Source organism: Periplaneta americana, chromosome 9 (assembly GCF_040183065.1).
Source record: "Periplaneta americana isolate PAMFEO1 chromosome 9, P.americana_PAMFEO1_priV1, whole genome shotgun sequence".
NCBI classification, from domain to species: Eukaryota; Metazoa; Arthropoda; class Insecta; order Blattodea; family Blattidae; genus Periplaneta; species Periplaneta americana.
In genome coordinates, this window is record NC_091125.1 from 93,201,134 (window position 1) to 93,221,087 (window position 19,954).

Consider the following 19,954-nt stretch of genomic DNA (forward strand, 5'->3'; position numbering starts at 1 on the left):
AAGACAGTAACATTATACTGACTGATGCTGAAGTCCTCTATTACTGTACAATCACTTATTGGTTGTAAATGTTACATGCAAAAGTATAAGTTTTCTTGTTCGTGACGGAAAACAATTGTATTTATAAACCACTAATAACAGATATAAATTACATTATCCACGGGAAAATTTTATATAGTATAGGCTAACTCTCTTCAGTTTATCTCAAGGTTATTACTAATGACTACTCTCTCACTTTCTCTTGATATGAAATACAAACGAAGTACTGTGGCACTAAAAGAGTGTTTTCTTTTTAAACGAAAAACATTTTCAGTACCAGTGATTTTTTTATATGCTATCCAACTGTCCGTGCAGTTTCCACCCTCTCACAAGAAAGCTCTAATCTTGAGTAGGTACTTTTTTTGCCAGCAATTTCTTTCCCTTAGATGAGTTGCTAGTTATGTACATGATACGGAGTTCATGAAATTATTAGAATCAACTTTGAATACACCACTATTTTCTGAAAATTCAGGAACATCAGTACATCTGAGTGAAAACTTCAGCCATTTTATATAGGATTATGTATATTCAACAGATAGGCCTAACTTAATGGACTGTAAGATATTTAATAAGAACGGAATCCAGACTAGGTATTATTTCGGGGGGGGGGGGGATGCCAAGTACTGAACTCTTGATCTGGAATGTTGAAGATACTACTGTCACTCTTATTCATACAAACCTGTGTCAAATTTGTTTTCAGCTATCAGATATGAAGTCATGTGTCAGAGGCACTGAACTCTATGCTCACAAGTGGAATGGACTCTATAATAGTAGTCTTACATATGGCAGGGGCAGAAGCAGACAAGGAAGGAGATTTAGTATTGCCATCTTTGTCTGCAGCATGTCGTCCTATGGAGTTTGTCTGTGTGGTCTTGTACAAACTTAAATTTACATTCTCCAATTTGTTTTTTCTGCTAAATGAAGCTCAACTACTTAAAAATGAAGAAGGTGACTTCGTGCATAGCATTTGGTCACAACAACTTGCAAGATGAAAGAACTGAACGGCAATTCTACACGAAAGTATACATTAATAACTTAAACTTGTTTATTTTACTTTTTTTTTTTTTACTAATAGCAGGTACTTGACTGTTCGCCATTCATCCAGTAACTTAAACTTATTGATGAATTCATCTGATATTTAACATCTATAGGCCTACACATTGTATTTTGTAATATCGAATTTCATATTTCGGAACAATGTTGTGACATTATGTGTAAAATGAATCACTGACTGCAAAGCAAAATATACACAATCTTATTGATAAAGGTAAATATTTATTAGTCCTACTGCATAGCATGTTTTACCATGTCACATTTTGTTTACATTCTAAGGTAAATCTTCGCTAAATATAAGATTATTACAAACATCAACAAAGCCACGGCATAGTTTAGGCAGTAGCACGTGTGCCTGCTGATCCAGAGTTGAGCTCAGTCGATTCAGCTTGGGCTGATTACCTGGTTGTGTTTTTTCTGAGGTTTCCTCAACCATAAAGCGAATGTCAGGTAATCTATGGCGAATCCTCGGTCTCATTTCGCCAAATACCATTTCCCTATCACCAATTCTATTGACGCTACAGAGGCATTAAATAACCGGGGGGGGGGGGGGAATAAAAAAAACAAACAAAAAAAAATCCGTGTTCTGAGTACATTTTTGTCACCATTTTCAAAAGCAAAAAATTCATGGAATGATTGGTATCAGTTTCACTTTACAATAAAATATATTAGCAAGTAAAACAATATATTAATGGTTGCTAATATGATAGTAATATCACACATTTTTCTCAATGCGGTAGAGTTAAGAGATTGAAACGGACCTACCCTCTAAATCATTAGAAGGGTCATGAAGCTATTAACCTGTAAAGGAGTAGCATTATATTTTTATATATAGAGAATACAATATGTAATAAAATAATTTTGACTGCAGAAGGTTAAAAGAGGGTGAGTGACTTTAAAATTCCTTTTGACATAAAGTGAAAACTCAGGTTAGAGGTGTCCAACTTTTTCCAAGCTTTTAAATAAAGTTAATAACTTTAAAATTCCATTTTATTCGCATCTAATAACATCAGTGCAGTAGGAACTACGTGAAAGACAAAGATAGCAATATTTTGCTAGTGCAGGTTGCATACTTTTTTTCCAGCCTCATCCAGTAGCACTAGGAAGTCGTTCCAGTTGTGAAGCAAAGACTTCAATGGCCAGAGGATATATGAAGTGCTGGCTTGCAAGACCAGACTCTTCCTCATGGAGCAATAATAATGAGGTTATACCAGAGAATTGCTGGAATGGCAACAGGGGAAATGAAAGCACCCTTGAAAACCTGCACCAACACCATCTTTGCACACAAAAAATTCCACCTGCATCCATTAGATTGTGAACAACGTATATTTTCAGAAGAATTAACGACTATTTTCAACTTGAGTAGCATGTCAAGAATGGTTTTTTATGTTACGGTGCTGGTCAGTAAGAGTGGAAACTTCCATATGGGGTAATGAGATGGGAAAATTAATAGAATATGGCTGGAGAGATGGAATGGCTTACATCGAGTAAATGTGCACCAACAAAATCTCTGGGCATCATAAATTTCACTTGAATCTGGCAAGATTTTAACCTAGTGTACAGCGTGTTCACTCAGTTATTTCTTTAACGAGATTTTATGACACTGATTTCTTAGTCTGTCATCACGGCTATGTGGATAGTGTGTTTGGTTCCCAACCAAGTGATCTGTGGTTCGATTACTGGTGTGGACAATGGAAGAGAGAGATCTTCTATCCATGGGACTGGGCGTTTGTCTCTTGACATGTGCTGATCTGTGTTGTCTCAATGGTGGCCCAGCACCATACTGACCATATGACCAGAGAGGCCTACAATGTTTGTCTTTCAAGTGCTGGTCCGTAACTATATACCCTCTCCTACATTGTGTTGAACGTAAGTTAGTAGGAAAGGTAGAGGTTAAACAGAAGATTTTTCTTCTGTTATATACAAAGTCTTGTACAATGTCTCTGAATTCACACACATGGGTCAAATCGAGTGAATCTTGGATGAAAATGGAGGCGAAAATGTGACAAAATTTCGTCCACAGAATTTCTAATTGCATAGTTGAGAACACTGCACAACACAGAACCTCTTAGTAGTCTACTATAATGTAATGTTTGTGCTTATCTAACAAGCAATGAAATGATAAGAAATGGATTTAAACAATTTATTACGAAGTTATGAAGGAATATAAGGCAGCACAGAAATCTAAATAATTCGTACATTACAGAAACATAAAACAAAAACGAAGGAGGTGGTATGAACCATGAACATTTAGTTGTAGAGTGAAGCGATGTATGAATAGCTTGAGCTACAAAAATTTGCAAAATACAGTGCTGCCACACTGTGCAATTAAGAATCTTTCAGACGAAATTTTGTCACACACATTTTCGTCTCCATATTCATCCAGAATTCACATTATGCAGTCCGTATGTGTGAATTTTGGAACACGTTGTAATTCACTTTTTTATTTAATAATGCCATAACAATTGCATGGTTATCTAGCAATGGCGGAATTGATAACATTGTATTGTATTTGGCAAAATGAGATCACGGGATTGCCATGGGATTGCATGACATTCGCCTTACATCTGGAGAAAAACCCCAATCAAATATGTTGTTGTTTTCTAATGCCAGGCGTTTGACAATAAAGTCATTTGACTTCTTGCACTCCAATATTTTTCAAAGATATTATCATGACCAGCTACTGAAGCACAGATTTTGAGGTGTTCGGAATCCATTTCTTGCCAATCAAATATGTAAAAGACCAAGTGGGGCCTTAGAGTAAGAGTTGAGCCCAATAATCCCTTGTCTATGTCAATGGCTAAAATCATGATCAGAAAATTTATATTACTGCTAGCATTCGACTTATAATTTCCTAATTACAGCATCTGGAATTACTACATGAAGTAAGAGACTTGGGCAAAAAATATTGTTTAAATTTTGTTTGAATCCTTCCCATTCAGTACTAGGATTCTTAAAATAAAGAATTTATGAATAGCTTCACTTTCCTTCCAATAAAGATATTGCTAATTCATTTAGTACTACGATTCTTAAAAGAATGAATTTATGAATAGCTTCACTTTCCTTCCAATGAAGATCTTACTAACGATTTTATCACCCTTTAAAGTCTGTTCTCAAGTCAGTTCCAAGACATCACAATAACCATACTAAGGTAAGCCTGTAAGGGTGCTATTCATAGACATTTCGCAGCACGCGCTACAAGCGTACTAAGCTAGCCTTGGCTATCCACTAGTTACTTGTACAGAATTCAAATCATATCCTATCGCTAACACTGGTTTATGAATACGAAAAATGCTGATCATCCACTGGAAACCCGCGCTAAAAATGTCTATGAATACGGCCCTAAGTATTTATATACATAAGAGTGAGATATACTGTTAGTGGATAGACAGAGCTTCCACTCATTCTGTAACTCAGTACTAAGGTATTGTGTTATTAGCATCCACCATTTATCTTCAGGACCTGTATTCAAGTCTGGGGTTTGGGGGGTTGGAGGGGGGAATTGACCAGCTGCCATATGCCAAATCCCCTTCAGAGAACTTTGGTTGATTCCGTAAGAGCTTAGATTTACACATGAACGAATTTCTTATGAATGACTCCGCTCTGTTTTTCTTTGTTTCGTTTGTTTGTTTTTTTTTGTCTGTTCATAGATCAGGTGGCTGTACAGTTCCAGAAAAAAAAAAAAAAAATGGCAAGCTTAATTTTACAAAGTTACAAATACGGTACAAAGCATGTGCAATAAACAAAAGCACTTGTACATATGTTATGGACAGTTGTGTGAAACTTGTTCCTACATACAGGTGGAGTCCCATCAAGAATTAGGCCATTTTTTTTTCTGGTACTGTACATATGCAATGCTCAGCATGCAGTTATGTCAAAAATATAAAACCAATATTCAAATTCAGTTCAGTAGTGATGTGTAGCCACTGCTTTAACTACACCAACATCAAATTTCATTCTCAACAGTAATATGTTTTACTGGTATAATGTTTATATTTTTTCTTGCAATCATTAGTTTACTCTTAGGCCTAAATAATTATATACATAAAATCAGGTTAAAAAGTTTGTAAATGACTCATTCCTTCTAAAATGATTCTGTTATTTGTTAACTCACAAACTACTTATTAAAGCAGTTTGGGTAGCTATATTCCAGCATGTACTCGAACTTAACATCTCTGTTCCACAACTGCATATAGTAGATTCCATTTTCAGGACAATGTGTACAATGGGTCATCTACACTATTAGTCCCAGTTTTTTGAGTAGCCAGGCATAATGGACCATCACAGTCCTTCAGGTCGTACTAATTCGCCCTGAGGACAAAACCTGTACATAACTCCTGAACATTAGAGATGTAAAGTTCCAGCACACTGTGGAATACCCGTAAGTCTGTTAGTGAATAATAATAATAATAATAATAATAATAATAATAATAATAATAATAATAATAATAATAATAATAATAATAATCTGAAGTTGTAAACAAATTTTATTGTGAAATCTTGATGAAATAAATTTAAATTTTCCTAAGCAGGAAGTAAAATAATTAGATAATTTATTCAGTATGCCACATCCCTGCAAAAAACCATTCTTGCACATTTAAAAATTCTGCTGATTCATGTGCAATGGGAATTGATGCAATGATCCGCAAATATTTCATTATAGTAGGCTTATTAAGGACAAACAGATTTGCACTAGTTACAGTACTTCATCTGGTTGTTTTGCTTCCCAGTACTTGCGGCACTGGAGTAATGGGATAGATATTCATATGTTCATAAATTATTAAATCTGTTGGATGTCAGTCCACTGACAGACAATTTGGCAGTTTTTTTATATTGAATGAAAATTAGCAATTAAAAAGGTACCAAACGTGTTGAACATACCTGTATGATTCCTAGTGGAAATGCAACAGTGGTGTCTACGTCACCCCCGTGATCTGCCAGATTCTTGTTTTTCGCATTACAGTCACCAAGGCCAACCTCCAGGGTGGCACGACTGGTGTAGTTAGGAACTCGAGTAGTCTCCCTCTGTATCACCTCGAGCTCAGTGCCTAGCTCCTCGTCCACTCCATTGTTGCACACGTCACTTAGCAACTTTCCTGCCTCACTCCCCTTTCCACCCCCACTGTCCATCACACCGTCCCCAACCACCACACTGTTACTCTTTGTCTCCTGTCCGTTTTCGCCGAGGTCTCCGAGATCGACCACCATGAACTCGGCCTTTGACACATTATTCGGTGTGTCACTCCCAGTCTGGTAGGAGACATTGGTTGATGAATGAACTGGCATAGCGGTAGTGAATTCATTCGCTGAAAGAGTGTGTCCCAGTTCCTTTCGCTTATTCTGCTTGCTAGAATAGCTCCTGTTGTCGTCAAACAGAAGAGCAGCAGTTGCAGCCGTGGAGAGAGGAGCAGTTGGAGGTAACTCCAGCCCACTCAATGTGAGCATGCCTCCTCCAGCACCTCCAACATTTACATTACTAGGCAGTGAACCACCTTCCCGCTGCCGAGCACTCACACTAACACTGTAGTCTCTACCGCTGTTGCCTCGCTTTGATTTCCTCCTGCCAACACCACCTGAGTGACCACTTGACTGACTAAAATAACCGAACCCTGACGTGTCAAACTCGGAATTGAAGGCATGCACTAGGTTCTGTAGAGAGCCACCACGAGTCTGTCGTTCTGACACTGCTGTGTCCCTTCGTCCCCGCCGTCTGTTGCTGTTGCTGTAGTAACGGGAACTATTTACTGGAACTACTTGTTCAGGAACAGTTCCGCCCCCACTCCTACGTCCATCACCACATTCACTCTCGTCTGCTTCAGCTTCCTGCAATAGTTCCTGCAACATATAATACATAATATAATCATTAATAATTTCAGTTAACAATGAAACTGCAACAAATAAGTTCCCTTAGCTAATTTCGATTTTCACTTGCAAGTAGTACACCCCAATTGTGACAAAGCTCTGAAAGCAATTCGGCATGTAGGCTACAACAATAAAAATGAGTTTTGACTGTGATATGACATTTTGTCAATCAACAAAAATACTAATCATGGTGTCCTGTCACATTTCTGCACTATATAAATATTTCAACCTTTCTTCACTCACTTCCTTTTAGTTTAATTTATTTCCACTATATTTATAGCATGTCAGCCTATCAAATGGAGGATGACAATACAGAGTGATTCAAAAGTCTCTTGACATTTTATGAAAAATGGCATGCAATTGCAAAAGTTCCCGTACTTCTGAAACATACTATACTAAAGACTACATTTAGTACATTTCAATGTGGTTGCCCTCTACGTCTAGGCAGAGCCTCCATCTTTCTTCTGTAGGCTGGAACATTCTGTTCAGCATAGCGGGAGTGATCTCATCTGCTGCTGTAGTTATTCGCTGTCGTAATTTATGTAGGGTGGCAAACAGTAATCGATACACCTTAGACTTAATGAACCCCCAGGTGAAAAAGTCTAAGAGCGTCAGGTGTGGAGAGCGGGACACCCAAATTCTCGGTGAGCCACGACCTGTCCACCTATTGGTAAAGTGTTCATCGAGGTATTTTCTTACAATTAAGGAAAAATGGGGTGGTGCGCCCTCTTGCTGGAAAACAATGCTGTCTGTTATTCCATCCTGTTCCAGCTAGGATACCAAGATGTGTTGTCAAGGTAGATATTCCCTGTAATTGTTTGCTCTGCGAACATAAACGGCCCTTCATCACTGAAAAGCACATTGTTCATCAGGTTTTCATTCTCGACTGCATCTAATAAGTCAAAACACATTGTTTGTGAGCTGCAAAATCCTCAGGTTCAAGCTTGGGCATTATCTGGATGTTATAAGGGCGTTTCTTCAAGGTATAGCGTAAGATACGCCATACAGTGCTTTGTGAAACATCACGCTCTCTGCTCAGTCTTCTGGTAGAAGCGGTGGGACTTCGTGTGATGGTATCATGTATGGCTTGCATTGTTATGTGGTGTTGTAAGCCAGTCTTCCCAAACGCTCCTCATCTGCAACATTGCCAGTTCGTTGGAATTTGTTTACCAGATCTCTAGGCCCGTTTTCTGAATCTTCTCTCGAAATCTTGTTGGACCTATTAGTAGGTCATTCCACGTAGTCGAGCTGAAACAACTGATATTCTTTCTTGTATGGTAGGCTTTCTTTCCAATTATATATAAAAGATATGAGGAAAATGTCAAGAGACTTTTGAATCACCCTGTATTTAATAGAAATTCCTATAGTAGATGGTACATACAGTCTACTGCAATTCATCAATATAGAGGACAGACAATATACACACTGTAAAAAAAAGAAATGGTTTAAAGGATATGCCAATACTAGATACTAGGGACATCTTAGAAATACCAAATAGACCAAGAAATGAAGCAGTTGCAAAGTTCCGCTTATGCACTGGGTATGACTGCCTAGCTCAACACCTCCATCATTTTGGCTTACTACCAGACCCAAAATGTACCTTGTGTGATCTAAAAGAAGACGTGAACAGGGACCACCTTCTTAGCTGTCCAACCTTAACCAAAGTGAAAGAGTGTGACCGATACTGGGAGGCGAGGAACTTAATGAGACAGTGAAGGACATTTTCTTCTCCTTTTGCATTCTATGTATTATTTATTTATTTATTTATTTTTTTTAATATTAAAGTTGTGTTTAGGTCAAAGATGTAAATCTCAGTAGTACCTTTCATTGGAAAATAAGTAAGTCAATAAATAAATACTAGATTACCCTTGCACCATAGTGGCAGAAGTGAAATCTGTGTTTCGTCCTAGAACAGGAGTGTAAAATAAATGCGACTCATTATGTTCAAATAGAAGTGGAGCAATTGTAACAAAAGTTTAAACAATTTCAAGAAATTAGAGACAAAAAATAGAGCATTAAGACTGATTGCCAGGAGAGAAGAAGAATTTAAAAAAGAAGCAGCATATATTTATATTACGGTAAAATCACTGAAAGACCAATTTTGGGTAAATTCAAATAAGAATATATAAATTACAAACTCAAGAAGATCCAACAAACATATTAACCAATTATTTACAAACCCTGAAAATACCAATGCAAGTGAAGAATTAAACTATACAAGAAAACTCACTTGATTATGTTCACTATGAGACTCACACTGATCATGTAAAGCAGTTGTGACCAACTCAGCTGCTCTCAAGAAGCATTATGTGCATTTACGAACAAAAAAGCAACACTGGCATTGCAAGCATTGGGACGATCTGCTCTTATTTACTACTCGTGTGCAGTGAAGAGTGTGCTCTTGCATGAACAGCACGAGTTGGTCACACTGCTGTAGAGGAATTAAAAATAAATAGCTATGGATGTACACAAATGGCTTTCTTACAACAGCAGGTGAAGAAATTGGAGCAGGAGTAATCGTGTGTTTTTTAAGCGTTTCATGCTTTGCTGCTGCAAAAAGAGGGTCGAAAAAAAAACGCAATTCGGCCAGCTGACTGAAAATGGTGGACAGTTAATATTGGCTACAATTACTGCAGTAATAAATTTAACCTCAATAGAACTGAACATGTTAAATATTTTCGACTTACATGACAATGACATGAAATTATTATTACTAGACAATTTTCACAATAATAAACATTGCAAAAGACCAAAACATGCATTCTACCATGATGGATCATACAGAAAACTCATAAAGCGGGTTTCGATTTGCTGCATGGCTGCTGCAGCAAAGGTAAAGCAAATGTAATAAAAGTACGGTCTTGCTGCAGCGCTTTAAGTTTTGCTTAAAAAAAAAAAAACGCACAGTATATTGTGAGCATTTCAGCCACTATATTGCAGATGGACAAAACAAGACCATTTTTGAGGGAGAGAGCCAGGCAGTATTATCTGAGTTAACACAAATCTTTCAAGGAAGTTACTATAGTGATCCAAAGCCATAATGCAAGCAATTACTTGCTGACACCGAAAATAAATATTATTCAAGAAATTAAGAAAGTTCTGAATCCATTATCCAGATTAAAACAAACCAATACAATGGGTTCCATCACACATTGGAATATTTGGTAAGGAATGACAAATACCCTAGCAAACAAAAGAACAAATCTTTTCAAAACCAATTTAGTTCTGGATGCTCAAGAAATGAAGATACTCCTAAAGAAAAATTACTAATATACAACATTGAATATAGAGACAAACAGTGAGCAAAGATACAAGTAGAGTGAATTCTTAATCATCATAAACCATGGAAAGAGGCGGTGACAACAGACTGAAAATAGCTCCATGACTGTTTAGTAGCCCACCACTATAAAATAGACAACTTCAAATCAGAGGAATGTACACAACCTGGCTAAAAAATTAACACTAAAACCTTCTCATCTGTAAGAAACTGACTACAAAACAAGAGGCAGCTGATTTAGCACAATTGTGTTGGGATGCTAGATTCCAAATAAACTACAGTACATGTTTTCTACTGGAAGGTCACTGGACGTAGACGAAGATGAGATACTAAAGAAGGTTAGAGTCCCAAAATACACGAATTCGACCAAATAAGAAAGAAAAGCACCACCACTACAGTATTTCACAAGCAAATAAAATGCAAAATTTCGAAGGAATATCTTACAACATTCACCAGTCTTGACCTTGCTCCAACACTGTTCCTTCTTCAAGGCAGCTCTTCTTCGATATCAACTAATGCTTATTAAGATTGCTGTGGCTCACTCAGACTGATGGGGTGACATTTATAGAACATGGATAATCAAAATTGCAGAGTGCTGGAGAAGGAAATAAATCATGAACTACGACATAGGTATATGCAATATTTTATTTGCTCCAGTAACAGTAGCAGCAGATAAATAAATAAGTAAATAAAGAAGAAGGGTAGAAGAAAAAGAATATAATTTAAAAGGATTACTATTAAATCCTAACGTATAGTATTGAATAACTTGAAGCTGACAACTGAACTTAAAAAAATGACCTCTCTAGGTCTTCTCATAGTTATGGATTACAGTCGATATTTTTTAGAGATTTCCAGTAATATCCTGATACGTTGCAAGAATTAGTTGCATCAAATTATTGTACAATTTAAGAAGAATTAAGTTAACTATGAAATGCCAAAATTGTTAATATGTAGCTATTGTTAATTTAGAGCATAAATGTTATACTGAATCTGAATTTAGAGCATAAAGGTTATACTGAATATGCAATACTGTCGTCTTAAAATAATACAAGATTACTGAAACTTTAAATTTTGTTACAGTTACTCATTTGGTAACTTTTTCTGAAAATTGGCATTGTTTCGAAATTTAAAAAAATTCAATATTTTGGATCAAAAATGGATCTAGCTCTCAGAAACCCGTTTAAAAGCACTTTTTGGCACTTAAAAATTCAACAATTTTCACGCAAATATCATTGATCCCTGATAAAATAAGACTTATTTGGTGGCCCACCCATACATTTTATTTTTATTTCTTTTTAGGTTTTTTACGATGTTTTATCAACATCTTAGGTTATTTAGCATCTGAATGAGATGAAGATGATAATGCCAGTGAAATGAGTCCGGGGTCCAGCACCAATAGTTGCCCAGCATTTGCTCATGTTGGGTTGAGGGAAAACTCCAGAAAAACCTCAACCAGGTAACTTGCCCCGACCCGGAATCGAACCTGGGCCACCTGGTTTCGTGGCTAGATGTGCTAACCATTACTCCACAGGTGTGGTCCCACCAATACAAAATATGCATTTTTCGAAATAAACAAAATGGACTCTTTGGAACGAAAAATTGCATCTAAATTAAGGAACAGCCCAATTCTGCTCACCTTTCAATGCAATAACACAATAAGCATTTTATAATAGGAAACAAGAAAGTCAATGGAAGATTAATAAGACTTCCAATGTCGGATTGAATCCCTCTCAGTATAAGTTCTACCTCTCTGTTCTACATGTTTGTAGAGCTGAAAACCCGGGTTCGAATCCCAGTGCCAGAGAGAATTTTTCTCCATTCTACCATTCTGCAATAACACAATAAGTATTTTATGATAGGAAACAAGAAAGTCAATGGAAGAGCTCTAAAAGCTTACATAGCCTGATGGAACAAATTTATTTACACAGTAACATCTTAAATGTTTGCGGGTGATATGGACTTCCAATGTCTGATTGAATCCCTCTCACTTTAAGTTCTACCTCTATGTTCTACATGTTTGTTCACGTCAGCACGTAGAGCTGAAAACCCGGGTTCGAATCCCAGTGCCGGAGAGAATTTTTCTCCATTCTACCCTTTCCCCACCATATGGTAATGCAGAATTCCTGCACGGAAATATCACATGTACTTTGGTATATCATAGTAATCTAATTCTTAATACTGCAGATGATAGATGAAATGGGGGTAGGTGAAGTGTTGGAGGAATGAAAAGAGTAAATGGGAGTACCCAGAGAAAACTTCTGAATGTTTGCTTTGTCTACCACAAATTCCATCATGACCTAGCCAGGAATTCAACCTGGGTCACTTGTATGAAGACCAGCACACTAATGCCAAGCCACATTAATTGCAATAACTGCTGATTAATCACCGAGATAACGAACGCTGCAACTGCTCTCAAATTACAAGTGGACCTCTGTATAAAATGCAATTTTATCTAATAATGTTGAGCACTTGACAACTAAGCCTAAGTCATTGGCTCTTCTCAAGTGGTCATAGCTTTTCTGGCATCTATTTTCAATTTATGCACCCTGTACATGCATATTGTGTGTAAATCCAATGGCAGATACTCAAATGATGATATGCCGTAGAGGCAAAAACGTTCATAAATTTTCTTCTGTAAGATGTATTAGCAAATAATAATTTGAAAAAAAAAAAAAAAAGATAAATCATATGTTTGAAAAACCTTGAAATGAATTTATAATCATGAACTGATTCATCCGAAAAATCAAAAATGAATTTTAAGTTGCTAATTCCTGTAGAAAGTACAGTAGTTGCATCTTGCTGGGACCATACATTTCTGGAGTACTTGGTATTAGAAACTTTTCAATCATGCTACTGTAGCTGTTTGAATTAACAGTGGCTGTTTTTCAGCCTTCATTTTTAAAGAAATTTGGTCACATTATTTTTGGTAGGTGATACTGCACACCATACTGTCACTTCAGAATTATGAAGGGATTGATGAAGGAATTCATTGGAATATAATAATAATAATAATAATTATAATAATCATCATCATCATCATCACCACAACCATCCTGACAAGTATTAGGCCAAGTGGCTTGTTATGGTCTTGTTTTCTGTCCATCTCTTTTGAGGTCTGCTAATGGATCTTTTTCCTCTCGGACGATAATTTAAAAAAAGCCTTTAGAAATCTGTTGTTGCCCATTCTGTTGACGTGATTTTTCCAGTTTTCTTGATATCGCCAAATGTTTTCCATCACTGGTTCAGCTTTGAGTTCCTGCATGATATCCTTATTCCGCTTGTGGTCGAATTTAGTGTATCCCACAGTCCTCCTCATGAATCTCATCTCACATGTGATTCTGCTAGTATCATGAACTCTTAAGGTTCATGCCTCACTCCCATAAGAAAAAAACTAGTCTTGCGAGAACACTGTACAGGTATAAACAGGTGTATTTCGGAACAATTGCAGGCTTGAAAACATTAATTATTGATTATGCTCATAGTTTTAGTGTATTTGTTGATTCTCTGGAAGATATCCCTTTCAGATTGAAAAGATAGTTTGTACCCAAGTAATTTGAATTCATTCACCCTTTCCAGAATTTTGTTTTCTAAACATATTTAATAATAATAATAATAATAATAATAATAATAATGATAATGATGATGCTGATAATAATAATAATAATAATAATAATAATAATAATAATAATAATAATAATAATAATAGGTAAAGGTAAAGGTATCCCCGTAACATGCCATGAAGGCACTTGGGAGGCATGGAGGTAGAGCCCCATGCTTTCCATGACCTGGGCACTAGAATGAGGTGGTGTGGTCGGCACCACACTCTGACCACCTTTTACCCTGGGAAAGACCCGGTACTCAATTTTATAGGAGGCTGAGTGAACCTCAGAGCCGTTCTGAAAGTTTGGCAATGAGAAAAATCCTGTCACCACCTGGGGTCGAATCCCGGACCTTCCAGTCCGTAGCCAGCTGCTCTACCAACTGAGCTACCCGGTCGCCTTGTCTCATGTTATAATAAAATAATATTCACACTTCTACCTGCTTCCAAAAACATTCACTGTTTGCACCTATACTCATCATAAGAGCTCTGATTTATAGGCACTATAAAAATAATAATAATAATAATAATAATAATAATAATAATAATAATAATGATAATATGCTAAAACAATAACAAACGATAGAAAACTGTTCATTATTTCTGCTGAACTCTGTATATATACACATCCATGCAAATGCAGACATAAAGATAGTAAAAACGAAATTTACATAAAAGATCATACATCAATTTTCAAAAAAACTTTCAAGTTCTTTCAAGTATAAAAAATATACTATATGATAATCACAGCAACAGGTCTACTCATCATGTTCTGGTTTCATAAAGTTATAAGATGAATTGAACAAGTTTCAGTCCTTTCAAGTTAGTCTATTTGTAACAAGCTTTAACAACCTTCACCTAAATAATTTTAATTTTTACTCTCACAATGGTAATGAAACTTGCTTATTCAATGCTCAGAATATTTTCAATTTCACCTGTGATGTAACTTGCATTTAGACTTAGTGCGAACTACTAAAGATAAGCATCTATATCCATAAACGACATTCCACACTTTCTAATAAGCAAAAACATCAGGATGTCTGCAAAACCACGAACACCAAGTCATAATATAGGAGATACTGTGCTGCTAATTAGCCAATGGCATAAGCCAACTGAGGGTGGAAATAGACAGAATTGAAGGGTTTCAAGATAGATGCGACTATTCTACAATATTACAAAAATTAAGTTTATCTTAATCACATTTTATTTTAATCTACCTTATGGCAAGCAAGAATAACTTTTTCCTTAGTTGCTAAAGGCTGGAATTGTGAGATTACGTGTGGTAGCATATGGATTCAACTATTTACAGCTGAACTCAACTCTTGAATTTCTGCAAAACTATTTCATGTGGATTAGTCATGTCTGGTTTGAACACCTTCAATTATGCAAAAAGAATTTTAGAAGTAAACTTACATAAGTCTCCTTGTTATTAAAAAAAATACAGTGCATTTTGAAAGCAACTAATGCGCTGTCTATTATTTCTGATAATCCACTAACAGCGAATGAAGGTGTGGACTTATGAACCAAACCAATGCTTACGATAAAATACAATATAGCCTAACCTAAAGGTAAGTTAGATCAGCCATCAATACCTCAATCCCAGGTGTCTACTATGTTTCTCTCTTTAATATCTAAAGAAGAGAGTTAAACAGTCCTATAAATTTAATCAGTATCAACAGTTGACTCACAATCCCTTTTGGTGCCATTCTCTCTCCTGGATTTATGATACCGAACTGATATCTTATTTGATATCCTTAATGAAACATATTCATAAAAAACACTATCAATTGCTTCTTTAGCTTGCAACTTGGGTTTATGATCCTGTACATGCACAATATAGGCTAGCCACAGTGTCCCATCAGTAAGTCAGTCACTATATCTTTTGGAATAGTTTGTTGAACTGATAATACTCAACAATTTATATTTTCTGAGGCTTAATCATATCCCGGTTTATAGATTACTAGTTTGCAATCTATGTTTTTACCATACAGTCACTGTCATTGTATGTGCTGGTCATCTCAGACCAATTAAAAATAACAAAGACAAAACAAGATAAAGTTACTGAAATCTTTGATAGGAAATAAACTAATTTCATATGGACTCCTAATTGTAACTTAAACACGAAAAGAAAATGTGTAGGATGCCCTAAAACAACATTGCAAAATTAAAGAAATAGCTGAAAATGGAGGTCAAGTGGTCTAATGCATGTAGTTACTGGTAATTTTATATGCTATTCTTCAATTTTATAAAATGAAACTACCCAATAAATTGTTCAAGAAGACTAACTACAGGGATTTCGTACACTTCGTAATTGTATTAACTCTTGAATGAGAAAAATTGATTGCACGTGGATTTTTTATGTTAACTTTTCACTCGGAAAATGGATCAGGATGGGCAGAAGTGGCCCAAGTTTCGTGGATCGCATTACTTTCCTAATTTTAATGATACAATAAATACATTAGGTACTACACAAGTTTCTTTGTTATAACAAAATATGCTAAATTGTTTCATTAAAAAGTGTAACATCAAGCCAGGGAATCAGATTTCGAACTTTCACCATAATAGTTTTTTCCTATAAATAAGCCACTAAAAAATATTCAAGAGTAAAAACAAATTTTACTATTTTGTCAGAAATTCCTAATTTACTTTGCTATGATTTACTCATATGAAGGGTACACGGGGAGGAACGAACAATGTCACAATGTTGTTAAGGGTGATGTCATTATCTAATTCACTGTCCTATTACTACAAACATTAGTGTTATTTTTACCAAAAGTGGTAAAGGAGAATTAAAACCACTGATACATTCATCATTTCCTTCATTTCAAGTAGAAACACCAATAAATTCAGCAGTAATATACCGAAAAAAATCTATATCTCAACCTTAATGGAAATGTGACATTGTAAGTTTTTCCCGTGTACCCTTCATATGTCAAGCTCCCAACGTCAAATTTCGGTATCCAGTATAATTTTTATTCCTCAGAAGCAAAATGTAAAATAGAATGCAAGTTACTCAAATTCTAAAATACAGTACACATAACATTATTCATAGAACACTTCATAAAAGCTCTTTTCTGTATAGAAGGGTAAAGGCCATACACGCTAGGTAAGAATCTCTCGAATTTGTAAGAGGAGAATTAACAAATTTATCAATTACAGTCAAAACTCAGAGTGAACACGTACATGAAAAAAAATAAATAAGAACCTCTAAAGCATTTTCTATATCAACCACAATGAAAACGAAATTAAGACAGAATGCCTTATTGCATCCCCCCCCCCCAAAAAAGTTAAAGTGAAAAAGACGAGGGTGTGTGGGGAAGAATTTGAAAAGACCGAGTATAACAGAAAGGGATACTTGATACATTTCTTGAACTACTAAGACTTTAAAATTCTAATGATAGGATTTCAATGGTCATATGAAGAGAATCAATAGCACATTCTATATTTCTATTATGACCCTATTTCTAAGAAATCTCCCTCAAAAATGCAAATATCTCAACATGTTTCCTGAAACATGAAAACCATCACAAATCATTTCGTACTTTACATGTACTCTTTTAACATATTCCACTGTGCAACACAATTCCAATATTCTGGTGCATACTATTGGGGTTTCATTTTTCTAAATTCTGATTTGGAAATACTAGGAAAAGTTGAGAAATTCTGTTACCATACCTCACTGTTACAAACATTTAATGAAAAAATAAGCAGTAATAACTAATCAACCAATCATTTAGAAAAGTAGAATTTATAAAACAATTCTATTACCTGTTCTTCTATATGGTTGTGAAACTCTGACTCTCACTTTGAGAGAGGAACAGAGGTTAAGGGTGTTTGAGAATAAGGTGCTTAGGAAAATATTTGGGACTAAGAGGGATGAAGTTACAGAAGAATGGAGAAAGTTATGCAACACAGAACTGCACGCATTATATTCTTCACCTGACATAATTACGAACATTAAATCCAGACGTTTGAGATGGGCTGGGCATGTAGCACGTATGGGCCAATTTAGAAATGCATATAGTGTTAGTTGGAAGGCTGGAGAGAATAAGACCTTTGGGGAGGCCAAAACGTAGATGGTAGGGACTGGATTAATCTTGCTCAGGATAGGGACTGATGGCAGACTTATGTGAGGACAGCAATGAACCTCCGGGTTCCTTAAAAGCCATAAGTAAGTAAGTACATTTAAAAAAGAAATAACGCAAGTGAAAATAAAAAGTGAAGTGAAAAAAAAAAAAAGGAAATGGAATAAAAGAGCAAAGAGAGATAATAAAAATGAAGCCAATGAGAAAAGAAAAAATAAGGGAAATTAAGCGAAAGAAAAAGGAAATGGGAAATAAAAAGCAAAGAAAGACGAAGACAGACAGACAAAGAACTACAAGCAAAGAAAAATGAAGCAAAAATAAACATGAATATAAATAAAAATGAAGAACTGCGAAAGAAGGAAAGAAAGGAAAGGGAGCTAAGAAAAACATTGAAAAGGAAAGAAAAAACCGAAGGAGATAAAAAGGAAAAAGAGATAACAATATGGAAATGGAAATTAGACAATTGGCCATTGGAGTATGGTGTAATCTGTTACCTTACTAAACAGGAAAGAACAAAATGTGGATGTCAAATACTATATTAAGCAATTTTCACTCATCCTCTAAAGATCTCTACTCTCACATTCCTTTTTTACATTGCCACATTGCCTTCGTACAGTAGTTGCTCAACAGATCTACATACAGATACCTCTGAAGAGTTCCCATTGCATTTCGTTTAATATTAATTTACACAGAAGAAACTGTCATACAATTATGCGAGGTGTGAATGATGTATAAAGATGAACTTGCTTTTCAGTAAGAAACAGACAAAACAAATACCATGAAGGTAGTTGACCCTCAGGAAGTTGTATTGGCAGGTTATCAGAACATCAGAGCAAACAATCAGGACTGAAAGCACAACATACTCGCGATTTCAGTGTGAATATTTCTCTTTGACAGGCTTATCTATATACTAGTGATTCTTTAAGCCTTTAAAGATTTAAAGATGCTTTTAATCAATAAAAGTCATCCAAAAATCAGATGATCACATGGTATTAATGAAGCAATACTGGGACGAGATTGCAGAATGAAAGCTGTATTATGGGAAAATTCTCCCCCAAATGTCACTTCGTCCGCCACAAAACTTACACATGCCTGGGGCCAAACAACAGCATTGATAGAACAAAGCTACGGCCTTACCATGCAGTGTTTTATTTATTAGAAACATCTATTTAGTGTAACAAACACAATTAAAAGACTTGTGTATTTTTTTACAAAACAAAACAAGTGACTTAACTTTGAATGCAGCAGTGAGTGGGGGGTGTTTTCAAACCATACTACTTACAAAGCTCAGACATTTATGTTGCCTGCATACTTTCCTTTATCAAGTCAAAATACATAGCTAGTCCCTAATGGTAGAATTTATATAAAATATTCATTCACAACTGGGGTGTGGGAGAAATGGCAAGAGACAAAATTAGCTAATTCTAGGGTTAGAATCCTAATTGTTGTTGTTTAGTCAACTGTCCGAAGGCGGGTCTGAATCTCAGAAGTGACATCAACAAGGCATCACCTATGAGGCAACTGGGCCAGAAGATAATGGGGTAGGGTGGCGAGTTCCTTTCCCCTCCATTGCATACATCGCCAACTAGCTATATATTACACTAATCAGACTTCAAATGCATACAAACAATTGTTCTTCCTGCGACACATATCGTGAGATATACTGTTTGATAATAGATGTACATACCACCCAGAACCTCATTCAGAGGTAGAATCCCAATTGCTATAGGAAATATCACGAACCTGTGACAAGGATTTTCTGTGAACTGTACTTGTTTAGGATAAGAGTCTGCCTTCCCGTAAGTGCTCAACTACTTATGTAGTCCTTGCAACTTCAAAATCATACACATCTTAAAAGTGTAATGAAATTCATTGTGAGAAAAGGAACTACATGATTGGAGTTAAGGTGAACATGGATTGAAGAGATCAATGACTCTCTGAAAGAATCATGCATATGTTTCAGATGTAATTCTCTCCATCCTCCATCATTCACACATGCATTTTCCTCTCCAACCAGCCAGCTAGACACTCATTCACTCG

At 35.8% G+C, this 19,954-nt stretch overlaps 1 protein-coding gene across 7 annotated transcripts in view; it reads right to left on the bottom strand.

Moving 5' to 3' along the window:
- LOC138706247 (uncharacterized) overlaps positions 1-19,954 on the bottom strand; it is a 166,977-nt gene that overhangs the window by 73,579 nt on the left and 73,444 nt on the right. For all 7 annotated transcript variants that reach the window (XM_069835313.1, XM_069835312.1, XM_069835309.1 and 4 more), the window contains exon 3: positions 5,974-6,927. In XM_069835313.1, the coding sequence (XP_069691414.1) occupies positions 5,974-6,927 (954 nt within the window). The remainder of the gene's footprint in view (positions 1-5,973; positions 6,928-19,954) is intronic.